The sequence below is a fragment of the Plasmodium yoelii genome (assembly GCF_900002385.2).
Source record: "Plasmodium yoelii strain 17X genome assembly, chromosome: 13".
Lineage (NCBI taxonomy): Eukaryota > Apicomplexa > Aconoidasida > Haemosporida > Plasmodiidae > Plasmodium > Plasmodium yoelii.
Genome location: NC_036185.2, coordinates 822,964 through 847,201, shown reverse-complemented (window position 1 = coordinate 847,201; position 24,238 = coordinate 822,964). Strand labels below are relative to the sequence as shown.

The 24,238-nt window shown below is 21.0% G+C and overlaps 5 protein-coding genes across 5 annotated transcripts; 3 read left to right on the top strand and 2 right to left on the bottom strand.

The window, feature by feature from the left end:
• Positions 1–717: 717 nt before the first annotated feature.
• PY17X_1314300 (conserved Plasmodium protein, unknown function) lies at positions 718–2,661 on the top strand (the record flags this gene model as incomplete). The annotated part of the gene is made up of 8 exons (XM_022957041.1): positions 718–1,159; positions 1,314–1,380; positions 1,494–1,605; positions 1,742–1,792; positions 1,893–2,008; positions 2,154–2,247; positions 2,329–2,484; positions 2,632–2,661. 8 exons carry the CDS (start codon positions 718–720, stop codon positions 2,659–2,661), a joined length of 1,068 nt encoding a protein of 355 aa, XP_022813524.1.
• A 1,810-nt stretch (positions 2,662–4,471) lies between these two features.
• On the top strand, positions 4,472–5,180 carry PY17X_1314200 (centrin-2, putative; the record flags this gene model as incomplete). Its single annotated transcript, XM_722710.1, has 3 exons — positions 4,472–4,595; positions 4,712–4,866; positions 4,953–5,180. The coding sequence occupies 3 exons, from the start codon at positions 4,472–4,474 to the stop codon at positions 5,178–5,180; spliced, it is 507 nt and encodes a 168-aa protein (XP_727803.1).
• A 1,185-nt stretch (positions 5,181–6,365) lies between these two features.
• On the bottom strand, positions 6,366–14,666 carry PY17X_1314100 (nucleoporin NUP313, putative; the record flags this gene model as incomplete). Its single annotated transcript, XM_022957039.1, has 1 exon — positions 6,366–14,666. The coding sequence occupies one exon, from the start codon at positions 14,664–14,666 to the stop codon at positions 6,366–6,368; it is 8,301 nt and encodes a 2,766-aa protein (XP_022813523.1).
• A 2,474-nt stretch (positions 14,667–17,140) lies between these two features.
• PY17X_1314000 (pyruvate dehydrogenase E1 subunit beta) lies at positions 17,141–18,334 on the top strand (the record flags this gene model as incomplete). The annotated part of the gene is made up of 1 exon (XM_722754.2): positions 17,141–18,334. One exon carries the CDS (start codon positions 17,141–17,143, stop codon positions 18,332–18,334), a length of 1,194 nt encoding a protein of 397 aa, XP_727847.2.
• A 362-nt stretch (positions 18,335–18,696) lies between these two features.
• PY17X_1313900 (conserved Plasmodium protein, unknown function) lies at positions 18,697–22,332 on the bottom strand (the record flags this gene model as incomplete). The annotated part of the gene is made up of 1 exon (XM_724641.2): positions 18,697–22,332. One exon carries the CDS (start codon positions 22,330–22,332, stop codon positions 18,697–18,699), a length of 3,636 nt encoding a protein of 1,211 aa, XP_729734.2.
• Positions 22,333–24,238: the final 1,906 nt, after the last annotated feature.

Genomic DNA, 24,238 nt, shown 5'->3' with positions numbered 1-24,238 from the left:
ATTAATAAAAATTAAAAAGTATCTTCTTTTAATTTAATCCATTTTATACATTTTATTTTGTTTTATGGTGTGATTAATTATTTAATTTTTTTCCTTATGACTTTGCATTTCCATGATTTATCACTGTTTAATTACATTTTTCCTTTTTTAGACATTTATTATTATTTTTTTGTTATCATTATTTATATTTTCATTTATTCATTTATATTATTTTTTCTTTTTTAATGCTAATTATTTTTTCAATACAAAATATATAATTTTTTTGAAAATAATTTATAAAAATTGCATATATAAAGGAATGTTAGTACTGAATATGAGTTTGCATTATCGCGTTTATATCGCATATATGTGAATTATTACTGAAAACAGAAAATACATTAGCATATATGTGAGGATATAATATTTATGCATTTTTTGTTCATATAATTTTAAGCCAGCAAAAAATATATTTTTTTTCGTTATTCAAGTGGTGAGTATATTTTTGTTTATAAAAAAATATGATGACTTAAAATATAAAAAAGAACATAAAAGCTAAAAGACGACAAAAATACCTATATACAGATTGGTCTCAAATATTTGAGATAAAATTTGTTCAAACTTTAATCGTATATATACACACATGAATATGTGTGTGTATATATATGTAATACCTCAATAACCATTTATTATATCGTTTTATATTATTATCAAATTCATATTTTTTTTTGAATCGACACAATGGAACAGATAGCGATGTCGACCAAAAATAACATGCCTAACAATTTTGGATCTGTTAAAAAAGATGATGATAAATATAATGTAAACTTAAGAAATAATAATGAAGTTTCAAAAAATGATATATTTAATTCTTTTTTTGAAAACTTTAATAATATATTCACATTTATAAAAGATACAAAAGAAAATAAAAATGATTTAGAAGATGAAATTGATGAAGATTTAATAAAAACACTTTATAATTTATGTCAAAATTTTATAAATTATATAAAACAAATTAACGATTTTGGTAATATGCACCTTAGTAATAAAGAACAAGAAGCAATTATAGAATCTTATGAAAAACTTGTTAGACAATGTAAACAATATAATGACAAACCTCAAGTAAAACAGTTGGAAAATGACATTTCAAATTTATTAGATTTATTGTTTAACAATACTGCTGGTAAGTTTACACTTTAGCTTGTATACGCTTTGCACTTGGAACTACGGCTAAAAAATGTATCATGCTTTAAAAATTATCATGCTTTAAAAATTATCATGCTTTAAAAATTATCATACTTTAAAAATGTATATGTTTTTTTTCTCTCATTTCATAGAGGCAGTTAATACCCTGTTTTCAGCTGACTCTTTCTTCAGCACACATGTGGAAAATTTAAAACTGAAGTAAAAATAACCAACTTAATACACGATTGTGTGCATATATTTTTTATGTTCTGACAATGAACATATATAAAATAGTAAATTTTAATCATATTGTTAATGTTTTATTTTTTTAGATTAACTGAAAGAAATCAAAAAATAGAGTTTGAACAAGAAAGATTGAAAAAATTAGAATTGGAAGCAAAAATAGAAGAATATGATGGAATGTTTGAAAAAAACAAAGAAAAGGTAAAAATAAGAAAATTATATAATAGTATGGCTAGCTATTTATAACAAATTTTGTTTCGATTAATATAATTCATTTGAACTTATTTTTATTATATAATCGTTGCTTATATTTTTATTTAATTTTATATTTATTCAGAATAACGAAATGGATGAGACAATAATCAAACTAAAAAAAGATATTAACAAGGTAAAATTTATGTAATAGCTAGCTAAGTGTGTATATAAATATGAACATGCATGTGAATATATTTTTTTTTTTTCCTTTTTCAAATACAAAATATTTGTAGATTACTGAAAAGATTGAGAAATATGATACATATATGAAAAAAAAGAGAAAAGAAATCGACATAAATTTTTCAGATAATTTAGATTGCAAAGAAAGGATTAAATTATTAGAAGAAAAGTAAAAACAATGAAAAAATAAATTTCAAATTTATATAAATAAGCATACATTATTTTTTTATGTATGTTCATGTTATTTTTATATAGGAACTAATATATTTATGCACACACATATATGTAACTTGTTTATTTATTTTACTTTTTAGCATAAAAGCTCTTGAAAGAAATATAAAAACTACACAATTGTCTCCTTTAAAAATTGTGCAAAGAACTGATAATTTTATTATTTTAGAATTTAAAGTAAGCTCAATTTTGTTCAAATTTATGGTTATATTTTAAGAACTATTTTTAATTTTTTTTTTTTTTTTTTTTTTTTTTCAGACAATACGTAGAACGACACAATTTCGTGTGAATAACATTCAGTCTGACAATGTGCATGTGGAAATAAATCCGCCTGACAAAAATTTATTATCATACATAAATGGGAATATAAAAAAATGCAAAGACGTTTCAGAAATAACTTATTTAATTAAGGAAGTATGATTAAACATTTTGACAAATTTTTAAATATTCATAAATATGTATTATATGTGTACAATCCTTTGTATTATTGCATTTATTTAAACTAATAGTAGTAGTATATTTATGTGGTATATATATATATTTCATTTTATATTTTTGCAGGCTATATATTTGAATGCCCTAGATATTTAAGCTTTTTAGGCACACATAATAACCACATTTGTGTAGTATAATTTATTTAATTTTTTTTAATTTTTAAAATTTCGATTTTGATATTTCTTTGTCTTTTCATCCTTTTTTTTTTGTATAATTTGTAAATATGTGAATTGTGGCATTTTGCATATCCAAATTTATGGACAGATTTGTCACCGTTTTTTTTTTTTTTTTTTAATCATGCAAAATGGTATAAGTTATTTACTACGTGATAATATTTAAAATATAAATTTGACAGGATTTCCTTTTAAGATATACATGTTTTTTTTTATTATATATATTAGGAGTTAGGTAAAAAGGGTGTGTGCTTTAAATTATGCACTTAGCATATATGTATATAGCTTAACCTGTTCTGATTAATAATAAATCGTATTGAGAAATAAATGTGGACTTAATGGATACATACATATATGTGCACACACAACTAAGAAAGAAACGAAATTGTTTATATTCTTTTCTTTTCTTTATTTTATATTTTTTTGTTTTTGTGGTCTGTTTAAATAAAATAACCATAAAGACATGTTTGTAATATATCATTAATGGTTTTCGAAAACTTACACCTTATAGAAATGGTTTGAACAAAATATTTTTAAGCGCAATTAATAAAAATGCAAAGACGCAAATTAATAAAAAAAATATTTTCCCTACAAGATGAAATAGATAAGTGTAATATAAAATTTTCATTAATTTTTTTGGGGATATTGAAAAGAATGTTTATATTACTACAGCAATGCATTGATCATACATAATTAAATTCATAAAATAAAATAAGGTGAAATAAAATAAGGTGAAATAAAATAAGGTGAAATAAAATAAGGTGAAATAAAATAAGGTGAAACAATTTTAACTTTGATATGCTAAAAAATTGGTATAATGTGTGAGTGCTGAAAATATACACATATTTATATAATATATTTTCCGCCTTTTTTGTTTTTGAAAATATGCAATGTTTTTTTAAATTATTGAATGGTAAAATATGTCACACCCTCAAAAAAAATATTCATAAAAAATGTTATAAAGATAAATTATATTTTTTTTTTTATTATTTTTAACATTATTACAAGTGATGACCAAAAAATAGAGATTATAATTTGTCGCATCCGAGTATGCATATATATATATTCATTTACTATATGGAAATGATATAATATATTTATCTATGCAATGTATATATATATATATTATTTAGTACTGTATTTTGAAGGGGACAATATACGTTAATTTATTATTTATTTTTTTTTAGAGAAATTGTTTTTAATTTGATAAAATAGTAATTTTATAAAAATTGCTAAATTTACGAAACATTTCAAAACGTTTCAAATTATTTCTAAAATTTTCGAAATATTTCCAAATTTTTGCAAAATAAAAAAAAAATTGGACTAATATAATATTTATAAATAATAAAAAGGAATAATACACGAAATCGAAAAATTGTAGTTATTACTAAAATATATTATGGATATATGAATTGTATATCATTCTGTTAAATAATAAATATAAATAGATAAAGAAATTATATATTTCCCAGTCTTGTTATACCTCTCTTTTCCTTTATATTATAAAATACATTTATAGAAGGGTAAAAATAATTGTGAAAAAAATAATTGTGAAAAAAATTAATGTGAAAAAAATAATTGAATTGATATTGAACCTAATTATATATATACATATTTAACAGTGCACACATATGTGTACACACATATATTCAACAAAATTGTATTACTTAATAAAGAAAATAGATTAATACACATATTTATTTAACTTTTTTTTTTTTACTATATATAGAGTAATGACAGAAAATACGTCTATAAGAAGAAGATACGAAAAAAGTTTTACAGAACGCCCAGGTTTTACTGAAGATGAAATTGAGGAAATAAGAGAAGCTTTTAATTTATTGGATACTGATGGAACTGGTATATAAATATTATTTATCAATATATGAAATAATATAGCCAATTTTCGCTGTATTTAAAAAATTGTTTTTAGCTAGCTAAATATTTTTTTTTTTTTTTTTTTTTTTAAAACACAGGAACAATTGATCCAAAAGAAATAAAATGTGCTATGCAAAGTTTAGGATTGGATGTAAAGAATCCTATGATATTTAGAATGATAGCAGATTTGGAAAAAGACGGTTATTCATCAATTGATTTTGAAGAATTTATGGAAGTTATAACTTCCAAATTGGTAATACAACAAAATAAGAAAGCTATAAATATGTTAATGGATATTACAGTGCATATATTTGTGTGTGTGTGTATTTTTTTTAATAGGGAAATAAAGATACAAGAGAAGGAATTCAAAGAATATTTAATCTTTTTGATGATGATAAGACAGGATCTATTTCTTTAAAAAATTTAAAAAGAGTTGCAAAAGAATTAGGAGAAACATTAACTGATGAAGAATTAAGAGATATGATTGATCGTGCTGATTCAAAAGGTGAAGGAGAAATTTCTTTTGAAGATTTTTATACAATAATGACAAAAAAAAGTTTTTTATAAGCATTTATTTGTTATCATAAAATAAATAAATATAATAATTGTTTTTGTTGCAAGGATATATAGCATACATAATAAATGTGTGCATGTTCATTCGTATATCAAGGACCTACTATATAAAAAATGGCAAAAAATAAAAATATTAAAAATTAATAAATATTAAAAATATTAAAGATATATTATTCAGCACTATTATAATTGAAATGTCATATTAAAAAAAATACTGGTATATATTTTATTATTATTGAATTGCCTAAAAAACTTATAATTATATTTAAACAATTTTATGGCTATATAATATGAACAACATGTACGATAAATAAAGCTTTTTTGTATTACAGAAAATAAAAATGTCCACAAAAAATAACCTATACTTTTAGGAAATGCATTATGCCTATATACTTGATAGTAGTTAAAAAAATATGATGTTAACGATTTCTACTTATATATTATATATATATTATGTATATATATTATGTATATATATTATATATATATTTTTTTTTCTTTTCTTATATGTGCATATATATAAATATATGTTATATATAGTACTTGATTTTTTATTCAATTATATTTTTGTCCATATTTCATTATATATCTGCATACTTAAACTGCTACATTCGCTTTTCAAAAGAGCAATGCGTAAGAGCGTTTCCCTTTCTTTGTTCCAAATTAATGTATTTTAAAACTTAACAAGTTTTTACAAATATGTGTTTGTATTAAATATATACAAGTCTTCTAAATATACATATGTATATATAGGCACTTAAATATAAGTACATATATTTTTTAAGTAGATTTTTTTGATGATATATATAAGAACAAAAAAATAAAAATAAAAATAAAAATAAAATAAAAAATAAAATAAAAATAAAAAATAAAATATACATACAAATAAGGTATATGACAAAGTATTTCATGAAATGAAATAACTAAGGCTACATAATAATTTATAAAAGATTAACGTAAAAAAATGTAAGTTAAAAAATTAAAATGTTAAAAATTGTTCACACAAGATAGTATATACATATTTATTGTTTATTTGTGTGTGTGTGTGTGTGCAAGTCAATGGGTTTGGGTCTAATTCGAAAGTATGTGCTATAATGAGAGACCTCATAAAAATATAATACAAAACATATGTGATAAAAGATGAGATAAAGTAATAATGGTAAGACATGTTGAATGTAACTAGTTTAAGACATTTTGGCTAGTAAATTTATGTCTTATGTGTGTGTACAAATCTTTTATTTGTTCTTTTGGATAAAAATTAACATCATCAGAAAAGAATGAATTAATTGTGTCGTTAAAATTGAGAACATTTCTGTAAAGGTTTTCGATAAGACTTAATGAAAATTCTCGATTATTAAAAACATATTTAAATAAGTAAAAAGTGTCGATTATTATATTTCTTAAATTAATAAGTATATGTATATTAACATCTTTTACAATATTTTTTTCAATTTTAGTAACAATTTCAGCTAGTGTATTTATTACAACAAAGAAATTTCTTCCATTAACCTTAACAACATTAACTAAGTTATCCATAATTTCATCTTCATTTTTTATTTTTTCAATATTATATAATTCTTTTTTTTTAAAAAAATTTATATATTCAAAAAAAACATTTTTCATAAATATATTTATGTTTGCAACTTGAATAAACATATGAAAATGTTTATTATGAGATTTTTCATAATCTTTTGTAAAGTTATTATTTACTAATGTTGTCAATAATTTTTTATAAAAATATTCTCCTTTTGAAGAATAAATATTTACAACATCATCCATAATAGATCGCCTGACCATGTACATAAAATAACATGCAAATTTATTTTTTTTTTTTTCGATATCATTTTGGCTAGTTTCATTATTTTCGTTAGTATTATTATTATTAGGAAATTTTGAATTATTTCCTACATTTGTTCCATTATTTGATTTATATTTTTTATTTGTATCTTCTCGATCTTCTGATGATTGACAAATTGTGTAATTTTCTTTATGCAAACTAAATATATTTGAATTAATAATTTTATCAATAATACTTAGCTTGATATATTTTGATATATCTTTGAAAAAAAAAGAATAATAATCTAAATATTCTGAATCGTTCATGTCATTTAATTCTCCATTTTTTGCATATTTAGCTTGAATCCATTCAGAAGGTACAATATTTTCATGAACGTTAATATAAGAATTAATTAAATTTTTATGAAATATATAATCGTTATATATATTATTTTTATGTGCTTTTATTCTATTATTATCAAAATATATTGCAAATTTTATACAATTTTCTATATCATCTTGTTCATTAAATTTATTTAATAACATATATGCAATTTTTGTTTTTAATATATATTCATATCTAAAATCTTTATATAAAAGAGAATTATTAAAATAATTATCCATAATACTAAAATCATTGTAAGATTTTATAAGTTTATCATATAATACATTAAATAATAAGATTGGAATTTGAAAAATTACAAATAAATTGTTTTTTATATGATTCAAATATGTGCAAGCGATTTCGATTTCTTTATAATTAAGTAAGTGTGCAATATTTTTTAATTGTAAATTTATATAATATAATAAATTTTTATCACATATTTTTTTCAAAATATTTATTTTATCATTTTTGATGTTATTACAATTTGTTTCAAGACAGTTAGCAATTCGTTTTAAGTTACTTCCTTTATCTACATTGTTCATATATTGATGATGTTTTTTATTTTTTAAATTATTATTAAGAATGTTATTTGAATGATTGTTATTTCCATTTTCAACATTAGTATCTTCATATTTATCTGTAGAAAAATAATTATAATGTTTTAGCATTGCGATCAGATTTACATATAAATATTCATATTTTTCTTTTTTAAATAATTTATATTTTTTTAATACATTTAACACATTATCTTTTAAAATAAGTTCTAATAGTATGCATTCACATGGAGTAAGTTTTTTTATTTTAATATGAGGTGGTAAAAATAATTTTTTTTTTCTTTTTTTCCCTTTTGGCAAATATATATATTTCTCATTAATATTCATATTAAATGGTTCATCATCATAATTATTTTCTAAAACATTTGAACCATCACTACTATCCGAATTAAAAATTTCTGCTAAATTATTTTCAGGGAATTTTTTTTTTTTTTTTTTTTTCTCCACTCGATTTTCCGAATTTTCATCGTTTTCGTCATTTTCGTCATTTTCACCATTTTCATCGTTTTCATCATTTTGACTATTTTCCTGAGAGTCGGAATTAGTGTCATTTTCAGTATTTTCAGTATTTTGAGTATTTTCAGTATTTTGAGTATGGGCATCATTTGATGAATAAGATTCTGAGTCTTGGTTGTCAGTAAGAGAATTGTTATGTTCGTTTTGTGAAGAAGAATTATGATCTGATTCAGAATTATTTGAAATATGTAAATCATTTTTTGTATTTTGTTTAGGATAAGCAAATTTAGAAAATTTTTCATAAAAAGAGAAAAAGGGTTTAGAATGTTTTTGAGTTTGTTCATTATCTGTTAATTTATTTTGCGGTGTTAAGGGTTTAATAATTTTAGTTCGGGTTTCTTTTAAATCATTCAATTTTTTATTTAAAGATTTTGAATTTTTATAAAGGCTCATATAATAATTTAAATAAGAAGGATATATTTTATTAGTATAAAGAAAATCTTGAAAATTTTTTTTTAAATTTGAATTATTTTTTTTAATCCAAAAATGATATATATTAAAAACATCAAAAAGAGAAAGCTTTGCATTTTTTAATATTTGAATATTATCTCCTGATAAAAATAAAACACTTTCATATATACAAGAATTTTTGTCTAATCGTTTTAATAATTTTCTTGATATATGATGAATATCTTCAAATAAATTAAAATTATATGTTTCGTCAAATTTATTTTTTATTTTAATTATTGCAGTACAATATTTATTAATTTTTTCATTATAAGGATAAAATAATATAACTTTTTCTGCCCAATAATGTAAATGAAAATTTAAGGCACATAAAAATAAATCTTGTCTTAATTCATTAATATCTATAACATCTCGATCCAAATCGATATCTATGGAATCAAATGAAATATGTTTATTGTATGATTTGATTCTGTTCATACTTTTTTTATCAATAACATTTATATTTTTTTTTTCAAAATTATGATTTTTATTATTTTCATCATTTTTATCGCTATTATAATTATTGTTCATAAGATATTCATTAATTCGCATTTTTTCATAAAAGTCAATTTGGTTCTCTTCTTCTATTTTGTTTTTTTTATTTGCATTTTTCCGATAATTTTGTCGATAATCTTGTTCATAATTTTGTCGATATTCTTGTTCATAATTTTGTTCATCGTGCTGATCGTCATGTTGGCCATCATTTTGTTGGGGCTTATTCAAGTTTGGTTCATTGCTCAGTAGTGTAGATGTTGTAATATTATTTTTGGATGTATTTTCTTTGGTATTTTGGTCAGATATTAACATGTTAATATTAAAAATATTTTGATCAGCTTGATCTGTATTATTTATATTGTTTTCATTTTCAGAAAATGATGTACTTAATTTATCTTTTGAAGGAATGTTATCAAATTTGATTTTATTTAAAATGTGTTTAGTATAATTTAGATCATTACCTATTTTACTTTTTTTTAAAAATAAACCTTCATCATTTAAAAACATATTATTTTTTTCGCCATTTTTTTCACCATTTTTTTCGCCATTTTTTTCGCCATTTTTTTCGCCATTTTTTTCGCCATTTTTTTCGCCATTTTTTTCGCCATTTTTTTCATTTGCAAAATTCATATTTTGAATATCATCTTTATAATCTACATCTACATCTTTTCTTCTTTTTCGGCTTATTATATTATCATAATTTATGGTTAAATCTGATTCTTTATTTTTATTTTCATTTTTATTTTCATTTACATTTGTGCTAGAAAATGTGTTCATTCCGGATATGTTATTTGTATCTTTCTCAGATTTAAAAGAAAACAGATTTGTAGTTTCTGTTGATTTACCAATATTAGTGTTAGATGCAAATAACCCTGTTCCATTTCCATCCTCTTTTTCATTGCGCTCATGAAATATACTCGATTTTGCATTAACATTATTATTATTGTTATCATTATTTCCAAGGTTGAAAATGTTATTAGAAATATTTGTTATATTATTTGCAAATCCGAATTTTGGAGTGGTAAGTGCATTGTCATCTTTATTTATATCAGATGTTAAAGGAGATGTTTTTTTTTCTTCTTTATCTTTTTCTTTTATTCCTAATCCGAAAATAAAACTTTTATTTGCACTTTTGTTCGTCTCATCTATTTTATTTTGCAAAATCGATCCAAACCCTTTGAATGTGGTTGGCTCTTTTGTAGTGTCATTTTTTTCGTCATTTTTTTCGTCATTTTTTTCGCCATTTTTTTCGTCTTTTTTTTCGTCATTTTTTTCGTCATTTTTTTCGTCATTTTTTTCGTCTTTTTTTTCGTCTTTTTTTTCGTCTTTTTTTTCGGCATTTTCCTTATTAGCAAAAGTTCCAAAGGTAAACAAGCTGGATGGCTTAGAAACATTTTCAGACGTTTTAGAATCATTTTCAGATGTTTTAGAATCATTTTCAGATGTTTTAAGAACATTTTCAGACGTTTTAGAATCATTTTCAGATGTTTTAGGAACATTCTCAGACGTTTTAGGAACATTTTCAGATGTTTTTTGTTTATCGTCATTTATAGAACCAAATAAAGTCCCATTTGAAATAGATGCAATTGTATTATTCGCAGAAAGGTTATCATTTCCAAATTTGAATTTTTTTTCTCCAGAATTTTCTTGAGTTTTGTCAATAGCAAATATGTTACTTTTGTTAAACCCGCCAAATATTGAAGTGTCTGTTTTAGTGTTTATATCAGATTGTGTCGATTTAAATTGGAAGATATTTGTTTTTTTTATATCATCATTATTGTTATTATTATTATTGTTGCTAATTAATAATGGTGTGTCATTTAGTTTTATAGAATTTTGAGTTGGTATATTTGTATTTGCTGAAAATAGTGAAAGCATATTATTTTTAGCTGTTTTTTTTTTCCTTTCTTCTAATGTTAATTTTTTAACAGGAAAATTAATACCTTGAGAATTATTTTGATCATTATTATTTATTTCATTTGATCCAAAAATAGATGTATTTCCAAATCCAGAATTTGAAGTATTCGTTCCTATTAAGTTGTTATCATTTGCATTTGCATCTACATTGTTTTTTGTGTTTGCATTAGGTATAGTATTATTATTTCCAGAAGTTGAGAATATATTAGAAATTTCAGATTTTCCAAATACATTACTACAATTTGTAGAACCAAAGATGGTAGTGTTATTATTAGACGAATTAAAAGGTGATTTATTTGTGTTTGAAAACATATTTTTATTATTTTCAGGGTTAAATATATTTCCTTTATCCATAGTCGAAATTATAGATTGATTTTCTTTGTTAGGAACTGAAGATATTTGATTCAGTGTATTGTTAGATGTAGAATTGTTTGTATTATTAGTAGTTGTGTTAGATAATCCTCCAAATATCGGAGTGTTTGTATTTTCATTAGTAATAGATGTAGATGTAGATGTATTTACATTTTGTCCAAAAATTACTTTAACAGGTTTTGATTGGTTATTTAATAAATTATCTTTGTTACTATATGTAGAACTAAATATATTATTCTCTGATGTTATTGAATTAGATATAAGCAAATTGCTTTTTACAGGTCTTCTAGAAAATAATGGTTTTTTATTAACTGTAAATTTAGATGTAGATTCATTGGAAATTTTTAGATCCTTAAATAATTCTTTCGAACCATTATCAGTATTAAATAAATTGTTAAAATTATTTGCATTTTGTTGTTCATTTAAATTTGAAGATAAACCTCCAAGGATATTATTCGAATTGGTAGATCCAAAATTAAAAGATGAAACTGAATTGGTGCTTAAATTGGAAACATTATTATTGTTATTTATCAAACTATTATTATTTATCATGCTATTATTATTTATCATGCTATTATTATTTATCATGCTATTATTATTTATCATGTTATTATTATTTATCATGCTATTATTATTTATCACATTATTATTATTGTTATTATTGTTGGTGGTGGTCATAAAATTTATAGAACCAGCAGGTTTTGTATTTGAAAACATATTCGTTTTTTGTAATAACATATCATTTTCGAATCCATTTTTATTATTAAATGACAAATCTTTATTTATATTTCCACTAATTGTAGAATTAAAAAACCCCATTCCACTATTTTTTTGTCCAAAAAGGGTTGTGTTATTATCATTATTAGTTGTGGTATTTAATAAATTGGTAGAGTTATTATTTTTTTCTAAATTATTTATTTGTGGAGTTTGGAATATTTTTTTTGGACTATCTTTATTAAAAGAGAATATATTGTTAGTTGCATTATTATTAGATGTTGAGATAAAATTTGTATTGGTTCCAGTATTTTGTAATGGTTGGTTTCCAAAAATAGATGTATTATTTTTATCAAATCCGAAAAGGGGTGCATTATTATTATTATTATTATTTAGGGTCGTATTAATATTTGAATTATTTTGTCCCGGTGCATTATTATTTATCGACCCAAATAAATTAACATTTTTGTTTTGTAAATTAGACATCATATTATTCCCTATATGTGTAGTATTACCAAAAAGGGGTTTATTTAATTGAGAGCCAAAAGGGTTGTTATTAACACTGTTTATGTTATTACTAACACTGTTTATGTTATTATTTGCCGACCCAGATGAGATAGAAGAAAATAAACTAGGAAATTTTGGAATTGTATTATTATTGTTATTATTGTTATTATTATTATTATTGTTATTTATAGAATTTCCAAACAAAGAAGTAGTTGTATTATTGGTAGATGTGAAAAGAGTAGTACCTGATTCTATATTTTTGGAAGCTGAATTAGAAATTATATTGTTATTTCCAAATATGCTTGCATTGTTATTTTGACCAAATCCTTTAAAAGTAGAACCAAAGGTAGTTCCAATAGTAGATGTATCATTGTTTGTATTTTTAAATCCACTAAATGTATTATTAGTCGAATTATTTAGCCCAAAAAAGGTATTATTATTGTTATTGTTCATGTTATTATTGCTCATGTTATTATTGCTCATGTTGTTATTGCTCATGTTGCTACTATTTGCAGAGTTTGATGCATTTGTGAAACTTGAAAAACCACCACCCAACTGTTTAGATCGATTTTTAATATATGGATAATCTATAATTCCACTTTCAAAATAATGACTATTATTATGGGTGATTGAATTAATATCATTATAACTATTGTTATTATGGTGATAATTATTTTTTTTTCTTTTTTTTTTAGCATGTGATATATTAAAGATCTTAGGGTGTAAATTAATAAAGGTTTCTAACTTATTATTAATATTGTTTATAGATTTTTTTATTTCTAATTTATTATTTATATAATTTAAAAACCATATAAAAATATTATAATATGCATATTCTTGTGAATACCAATATTTATGGATAATCAAATTTGTAATGTGATAAAAAATTTCTAAATTATTAAATTTTTTTTTTTCATTATATAAAATGTTTTTAAATTCGATAATGTAATAATTTTTTTGATTATTTATAATATCGATAGGTTTAAAATTATTACTATCATTATTTTTTTCATTTTTTTCATTTTTTTCATTTTTTTCATTTTTTTCATTTTTTTCATTTTTTTCGGAATATTCTGATAGTTTGTCTTTATTTGTAGCATCATCTCCTGAATCTCCATATGTTTGTTTTTTTGTAGCTTCTAAGGATCTTTTTTTTGATTTATTTTTTTTTTTAGAATTATTATTAATATGTGTATCTGATGGATTTTTTGTTTCAAAACCATCTATCGAGTTTTTAGTATCTTCTTCTTCACCTTCTAAATGTTTAACAGTTTTAATATTATGATATTTTTTATTTTGAAAATAATCGAACAATAAACAAATAATAACTAATATCTTTTGATAATATAAATTTTCACAATCTAATTTTCTTATAATTAATTTTTGTACATTTTTTAATAATTCATCAACATTATATTCTAATATTAATTTGTTTATATTTTCTTCATTTTGTTTTTCTTTTTTATTTTTTCCAGATATAGTTGTTTGTGTTGGTCCATATAATCTTTCATTGAATAAACTGATTCTAAATAAGTGTACATACCATTTAGTTTTAAATTCGATTCCATAATTATTAATTTTTAATAAGTTTGTAAATTTTTCTAATAAATTATCTGTAGAATTTGATATAACTAAACATCGGGGTTTATTTTTTTTAGGGGTTGAATAAATCTGATCATAAATTATATCCTTATCATGTTCTTTTTCATTTTCTAATTTTACATAAGATTCATTTTCGTTGCTATTTTCATGCCGCTCATCTTGGATATATGATCGTTTTCTTTTATTATTTATCATATTATTGTCACTCTTTAGTTAAAATAAAATAAAAAAAAATAATGAAAGATAGTAGATGTGCATGCAAGAACAAGCACATGCCTTGATTAACTATTGTATATATCCTGTTAATTTTTTTTTTTGAAAAAAAGCGCTAACTTTGCAGACATGTACATGTACCGTATAGTGCATTGCATTATGTACTGTACTATATACTGTACAGTATCGTACTATGCATTATACAGTATTGTACAGTATCGTACTATATACTATACAGTATTGTACAGTATCGTGCATGTAACACAATTTTTAAAGCCCGTGTATATTTGGATAGTATATCTATTTGCTTTTATAAATTTACATTAGTGTATTTAACACATTTTAAAAATTAAAGCATGGAAAATATAATATACATAGTAAAAAATATATATCAAATTATATATAAATTGTCACATACAAATAAATATTATATATGTGGAAAAAGAAAATATACAAAAATAATGTTAATATGAATAAACATGGATACAATAATAATAAAAAAAAATAATTAATATGATTATTTCAAAATATTTTATTTATATAAAAATAAATATTTCAAATTGAAATTTTTATAGCCTTATATTATTATACGTATATACTTATTTTTTTTTTTTTTTTTTTTTTTTTAGCTCTGTAAAATATTAATGCATATATAAAATATATTTTCAAATGAATATAAGATTATTTAATTTTTCTTATTAATCTTGTTATTTATTTTTATTTTTTTTATTGTCAACAACAAAAAAATTACTATTTATAAGAGAAAAAAAAATTAAAAAAAAAACTGTGAAACGAGAACTGAATAAAATAGTGTACATTGTTAATGCATACATATATATTACATGTGTATATATGTATTATGTATATTTGTATATTTGTATATTTTTGTATATTTTTGTATATTTGTATATTATGTATATTATGTATATATATGTATATATTTTTTTTTAAGTTAAATTTATACATTTATGAAAAATATAAAAGCATAGAGTGTCTCACTATTATTATTCATAAGCAAAATAAGTATACACTTTTTTTTTCTCTAAGCTTGTATATGTACATATTAAAATGTATGCATGTATGTATAATATATATTTATTTGAAGGTTATATAATGGTGTTAACAGTTTTTTTGAAATAAAAATATATACTCTCACATTTTCAATTTTTCACATTTTCAAATTTTTCACATTTTTTCCATTCTTTAATCCTTGTTATGTATGCTCATTTAACATTTTAAAATAAAATCGATATATAATTAATGTTATACATACAAATGGAATAACCAAATTGTCAAATCAATAGTATATCTACTTATTTATTATCTCTCTTTTTATATATTTTTCTATCTACTCTTTTCATTTCTCTTTGATAATTTAAAATATGTTAAAAATTGTTAATAATGTTGTGTCTCTTTCTTTTATTTTGTTTATTTGGGATTATTACAATTTTTCACAAAAAAAAAAAAAAAAAAAAAAAAAAAAAATTGACCAAGTTAGGCAATTTAGGGGAAACATGTATAATTGTTCGTTCTGTTTTCTTTTTATATTTTTAATTTGTTCTAAAAATAAAAAAGGGGGTAAAAAAAAAATAAAATATTGGGGTGGTGGTACAATATGGTATCTTCTACATATACTATAATTATCTAAATTTTATAAAAAAAAGAAATCGAAATTATTTATTTAGTTTTTTTTTTTATTGTGCATGTATAAGTTGTGGTACAGAAAAAAGAGCATACATTCTATGATCTCAAAAAAAAAAAAAAAAAAAAAAAAAAAAAAATATTACAACAGCAAAAAAATTTAATCTGATTGGCGTGTGTAAAATGTTTGCTTAAAGACTCAAATAATATCCAAAATAAAAATAATAAAAATAATATAAATATATAAATATAAAAATATAAAAATATAAAAATAAAAAACCAAACTTTAGGTACATTTAAGGAAAACGTTGTTAATGTGAAAATAATGAGAATATGCCACTAAAAAGGTTGTAATAAATCGAAAAAAATAAAAAAAAAAAAATAAATAAAAAATAAATAAAAATAATAATAATAATGATAAGTACCAAAATATAAAAACTATGATACATATTTTTACACAAATTAGAGATACACGTTTAGCATGATAATATAAGAAGATATAAATTTCGACAACAATTAGTTATAGTTTTTTTTTTTTTTTTTACAACTTTATTTATAAAAAAAAATAATAAGTTTAGGGTTGGAATGGAAAAATAGGGTTAATCTTATTTAACAACTATTTATTCAATATTGTAAAAATTTGTTTTTGCATTATTTTCTACATGTCTCTTTTTAGGGTACCACCAAAATAAAAAAAAATAAAAAAAATAAAATAAAAAAAATAAAATAAAAAAAAATAAAATAAAAAAAAATATAATAAAATAAAATAAAATAAGCAAGCAAGCAAGTTGATAAAGGTACGGCTTTATATAAGAATGTGGAGAGTTATTGTTTTTATTTTTATATGGCAATGGGTAATGTGTGCAGGCAAATCAAAAATGAGTATAGGAAATAAATGTGGGTATATATTTAATGGGATAAATAAAAATATAATTAAAAAAGAAAAAAAAGATAATAATATATACAACAATTTAAATAAAATAAATACAATAGATATAAATGAAGTAGAAAATTATAAAAAAGAATTAGAAAATATTAAAATAAAACGAAATATTAGTGAAGCATTACATATGGCAATATATGAAGAAATGAAACGTGATAAAAAAGTATATGTTTTAGGAGAAGATGTAGGATTATATGGTGGTTCTTATAATGTAACCAAAAATTTAGCACATCTATTTGGATTTGCAAGAGTATTAGATACACCAATATGTGAAAATGCATTTATGGGGTTAGGAATAGGATCATCAATAAATGGTTTAAGACCAATTGTTGAAGGTATGAATCTATCATTTCTAATTTTAGCTTTTAATCAAATATCTAATAATGCATGTATGTTAAGATATATGTCTAATGGACAATTTAATATTCCTTTAGTAATTAGAGGACCAGGTGGGGTAGGTAAACAATTAGGACCTGAACATTCACAAAGAATTGAATCATATATTATGTCTATTCCAGGAATAAAAATTGTTGCATGTTCTACACCATTTAATGCAAGAGGATTACTAAAATCAGCAATAAGAGAAAATAATCCTGTTTTGTTTTTAGAACATGTTTTATTATATAATAAAGAAGATGATATACCAATTTTACCATATACATTACCTATTGATAAAGCAGAAATTGTAAAAAAAGGAAATGATCTAACTATATTATGTTATGGAATAACTAGACATTTAGCAATTGAAGCTTCAAAAGAACTTTCGAATATTGGTATAGATGTAGAAATTATTGATTTAATTTCATTAAAACCTTTTGATTTAGAAACAATTAAATATTCACTTGAAAAAACAAAAAAATGTTTAATTTTAGATGAATCGGCAGGTTTTGGTGGTATAGGAGCTGAATTATATTCTCAAATTGTTGAAAACTTTTCTTCAATTTTATCAAAAAAACCTGTAAGATTATGTACAAAAGATGTCCCAATTGCTTACTCTAGTAAATTTGAAGAAGCATGTATAATAAAGAAAGAGGATATAATTTACATGGCTACATACATGACTTAATGCATACTAAATTTGATATATGTGTGACTATTTTGGTAAAAATAACAGTTTTATATTTTTTTTAAAAAAGATATGTCTAATTGTTAATTAAATTGACTAAAAAGTTTTTAAGTTATGATAAAAAATGCAAAAAATGCCAAATTTAAAAAATAATAAAAACTTAGTCCGTTTTAAGGAAATATCCTCATATAAAACGGGGGGAATGAAACAAGCACATCAGTCTTGTCAATACTTGGGATATGCAAAACTTAATTCTATCACATTTTTATAATTTTATAATTTTTACAATTTTTACAATTTTATAATTTTCATAATTTTTTTTTATATTTTTTTATTTTTTTTTTTTTTTCAAAATTTGAAGCTCAAATGTTTAATCGTTGGTAGTGATGTCTAACTATCCATCCGACATCCAAAGATGATAACAAATTTTGATTTGGAAATTCTAGTGGATTTAAAATAATTATAGGTGCATTATCTTTTTCATTTTTTGTCTCTATATCAAATTCTGGATTTTTACATGATTCTTCTTTATAATTATATATATATAACGGTACAGTTTTAAAAGGGGTATTTCCATATAAAATAGAATAATATAAAACATCTTCTCGATATCTGAATATATATAATACGGAAGCCCACATAACAAATTCGATGGTATATTGAATTAAAGCAATGTTTCTTGAAAATAATCTTAATGTTATATTAAGGGTATGCAAAATAATTTCAAATAAAAAAAATATGATAACAATACAAAGATAATGTTTATACATATTAATCTTGGTATATAGAGATTGTTCCCAATTATACATTCCTATATCTCTTACATATGCCAATTTTTCATTTAAAAAATTTATAATAGAAAATATATTTACAACAAGCATATATAATAAAAAGGAATACAAATAAATTAACATATATCCATCATTTATAATATTTAATTGATTAAATGATATTAATATATATATATAACAAATTATTATTGTCAAAAATAAGCATTCTTGTTTGTTGAAATATCTTCGTGTTATCATATATCCTTTACTAATTAATAAAAGATTGCCAAAAAATAAAGTATTGAATAATGTGTTTAGTGTCATAAATGCTAATATAGCATATTCCATAATTTTATTATACATATAATAACAATGAAAATTACAAAATATTAATAAAATTATAAAAGATGATAATCGTATGATTGAAGGAGATAATAATAATTTGTGTAATGGGTTTAATAATTCATGTCTCCAAATTTCTTGTGACATTATTATATATATTAGAATAATTATTATCCATGAAGGTATTAAAAATATACTTAATACCCATTTTAATTTATTAAATATATTACAATCAGTGTTATATATATCTGGATATATTTTATTAAGATATAAAGGAAAATCTATAGAATAATTTAAATGTGTTTTCATATTTTCAATAATTTTTTTTTCATGTTCTGATATAATCGAATCAATAATAATTTCCTCAATTTTATCATTATTATTATTATTATCCATTTTTGTTTTGTTATTTACTTGAATAAAATAATCTCCCATTTCATAACTGACAAAATAACATCTTGATTGTTTTATTGTTAAATTTGTATCAATACAAGTGTTAGAGATCATATTTTTTTTTTTTGTAATAAATGGATTTATTGAATTTGTTTTAAAATTTTCTATATAATCAAATTTACAAACATTAAAATTTTTTAAATTATGATTATCCTCATTTTTTTCGGATGTATTAAAAAAATTTACAAATTCTATATCTTTCAAAATAGTAAATAAAATGTTGTATATAAAATGTTTATCAATTTCTTTTTCTGGTTTATAACTATTTGATATAATGTTTTGTGTGTGTTCATATTTTATATTATTAGTATAAAATTTATATTGTCTAAACACATCAATTAATTGAAAAATATAATTATTAATATTGTTTGCAATTATTACGTACATTATATATAAGTATTTGTTTATTTCATACCATAAACTATTGAATGTGTTAATTTGGTAAATATTGTTATGTTCATAATTTTTATACCCATTTTGGCTGATTTGTTCATAATTTTTATACGCCTTTTGGCTGACTTGTTCATAATTTTTATACTCTTTTGGGCTTAAATATTTTTTTTTTCTTACGGTGTTCATATCTTTTTTGATTTCTTCTCTATAATTGAAAGCTTTGTTTATGGACAAAATATTTGTATTACTTTTATTTTTAGTTTTTAAAAAATTATCCATGTATGTTTTATTTGCTTTTTTTACTATAATTTCTAGTGTATTAATTTGTTTGTCTAGTATTACAATTTCGGTTTTTAGTGAAGTATTTTCATTTTCCAATGTGCATGTATTTAAACCAATATTTTTAAAATAGCAAAAAGGATTGTTATTATTATCAAAGAAAGATTTTTCTTGTTCATATTCATTAGATTGTGGATATATACATATAGAGTTATCATTTTGCATGTTGTAATATTTTTTTAGTTTTTTTCTATTTTTTTTACTGTGTTTATTTTTTATTTGTTTGCTATGTTTTATGTCCAAAACTTTATATATTTTGTTAAAATAACTAAATCTTTTAAAATCATGAACATAGACATTTTTCAAATCAACAAAATTATTTTTTATGGGTATTGAATAGTTGTAATTATGTTGTTCATTTTTATTAATGATAATATAGGATATATTTTTTTTTAAATAATCAAATATGATTAATTCCTTTTTAAAAATAGGCACTTTTTTTATATCATTCTTGATATCATAATTTTTTTCATTTTTTTTCAAAACAAAATTATTGTAATAATAATTTTTCAAAAATAAAAACTTTCCATTTGTTACTATATATGGATTGTTTTTTTTTTCATGTTTATTAACATTTTTTTCATTATTATATAATTTATATTGTAAATATTTCTTCACAAAATTTACATAAGTATCAACATTTTTTATTCTTGTATTTTTGCAAAATGTAAGGTTATTTTTGCTATTATTTTTTTCAACAGTTATGAGCTTATTCCCTTTATTTATATGTATATTATTGGAAGCATATTTTTCACCTCTTTTGAGATTATTATAATTTTTGTTATTATTTATATAATTATTGATATATAAATTGTTGTTATCTGTATTATAAGATAAAAAGGTTTCTTGTTTTTTTATGGTATCTATATGTACAGGTTTTAATAATACCCTATTGAATATGCTCGTTATATAAATATATATATTATAGCTATATATTTCACGAATTAGCTCAAAATTGTTTTCACAAGCCTCTCCATTTGTTTTGCTTGCTTCGCTTATTCCGTTTTCTATGTTGTAAAAATAAAATAAATTTCGATTGTGTTTGTCTATTTCATTTTTACTAATAAGCACTTGCTCGATTTTATAAACTTTTGAATTTCTTAGATCCAAAAATGAGAGGTTGAAAAAATGAACATTCCTCACTACCCTTATTGTATCATGACTAATAATTTTTGTGTAAGTTTTAAGAAAATATAATATACTCTCAATTTCTTGGGTATCATATTTATATATTTGGTCAAAGCTTTCTTGATTTAAATTTATTATGTAATTATTGCAAACGTTATTTTTTGCCGATTTTGTCGATTTTTTTTTTACTTTTTCGACTTTTTTTGAACAAAAATTGTGAAAGATATCATAACATGTCAAATAAGATTTATTATTTTTGCAATTGCAGTTGACATTTTTTATATCATCATTTATTGAAACGTTTTTAGGGGGCAACAATTTATTTATTTTGTCACAATTATTTATTTTGTCACAATTATTTATATTTTGTGTTTTGAAAAATATAGAATTCGGTTTTTTAAAATAGTTGTATTCTTCTATATATTCATTTCGGAAACATTGAGAATAATTATTATTTTTTTGGATATTAAATAATAATATATTGCTAAAATTTATGTAATATATACAATTAACATATGTGACAAAAATTATATAAGCCCAAATAAATATAAAACGAAATATTAATATTTTCATTTTAATTTATTATTTATATATAGTTATGCTATATCACAACAAATAGCTAACATAAAAAAAAAAAAAAAACAAAAGCCCAAACAACAACAATCTTATTAAAAAAAAATAAAAAAGAATTCATAAATTTGTATATATTTTTCTATTTTTCATTTTCAGTATTCTTTTTAATTATTTATTTTGGTAAAAATTAACAAATAAACCCAATTAACATTAATTTGTATAAAAAATTGTTACACATATGTATTCATACAATAAATGCAAAGACAGTTTTATAAATATCTGAAAAATGTATATAGGATTCAAAAAAATTAATTCTCATAAATTTTGTATGATATATACAATCATGTAAAATTATGTGTGTGGTATTAAAAAAAAGTTTTAAAATGTTAAAAAAAATAACAAAAAAATAACCAAAAAAATAGCTAAAAAAAATAACCAAAAAAATAACCAAAAAAATAACTAAAACAAACACTAATCATAGTTAATAAGAACAATGAAATATTTATTTATTAAAGATTAAAAAGGTATATATTGAAAAATTTAATAGCCATAATTTGTTTTGGCTTTTTACAAAAAGTGTGTATACATGCATACATACATATAACATACATAATTGTGGATGCATAATTGTGTGTAAATATGTACAACGATATTGATTTTATAAAACATAGCAAAATAACAAAATTGAAAAATATATGAAATGTGTGAAATATATGATTTTTATAAAATTCAAATTTGAATGTCTACTGTTTAGCTAACATCCACATATGCCGATGAAATGCCATCGAATAAAAAATATATACAAAAACAAAAATTAACAAAAATTAACAAAATTAACAAAAATTAACAAAAATTAACAAAAATTAACAAAAATTAACAAAATTAACAAAATTAACAAAATTAACAAAATTAACAAAATTAACAAGATTAACAAGATTAACAAGTTAACAAAATTAGCAAAATAGCAAAATTAACAAAATAACAAAATAACAAAATAACAAAAATAACAAAATAACAAAATAACAAAAATAACAAAAATTACGACATGCTCTACGAAATTATATTCGCAACATACTGAGTTTTGTTAGCAGTTTCAAATCTTTAAACTTCCCATTCTTATTTATTAAAATAAGCAATTTGTATTCCTGTACGTGAGTAATGCCTTTACCCTTTGTGCTTTTATTTAAAAAAATTTTTACTTCTATTTAATGTACGAAAAAAATGGAATTATTTTTACAAAAAAATTCTACACCATGATTAAGAGATAAATATGGTGTGCTTAACGTAAAGTATATTTATTTATAGCAATTTTTATATTTTATTTATTTATTTGTTTATTTTTTATTTTTTTCGATTTTATTTATGTTTTTTTATATACAAAATTATGGATAGATTGTTTAGATTGAAAGCAACTTAAAATAAAATTAATTAACTAATGCTACCTGAATTATATTTATAGACTTTTTTTTTTTTTTTTTTTTTTATAATGCGCATTACTGATTTTATTTAGCCCTATTATTTTTTATACTTATCATAATTTATGTGCGCTATAAATAGTAAAAAAAAATAGCATTAAAAAAAAAATATATATAATATATATATGGCGTTTTTTTTCGCGTCGAATTATGTACATTCCTTTAAAAATAAAAGGAAAAAAAAAATATATATGTATATATATTGTACCTATTAGTAGTGTATACATATTTTAACGCACTATTTTGTATACTCATTTTTATGGAAAATTTATAATTTTGGAGGTGGTTCGTTTTCTTATGTGGAGTGGCTGACTATATATTGATTCCACATATCGAGATGTTATTTAAGCAAAAAATAGCAAAAAAATAGCAAAAAAATAGCAAAAAATAGCAAAAAATAGCAAAAAAATATAAAATAAATAGCAAAAAAT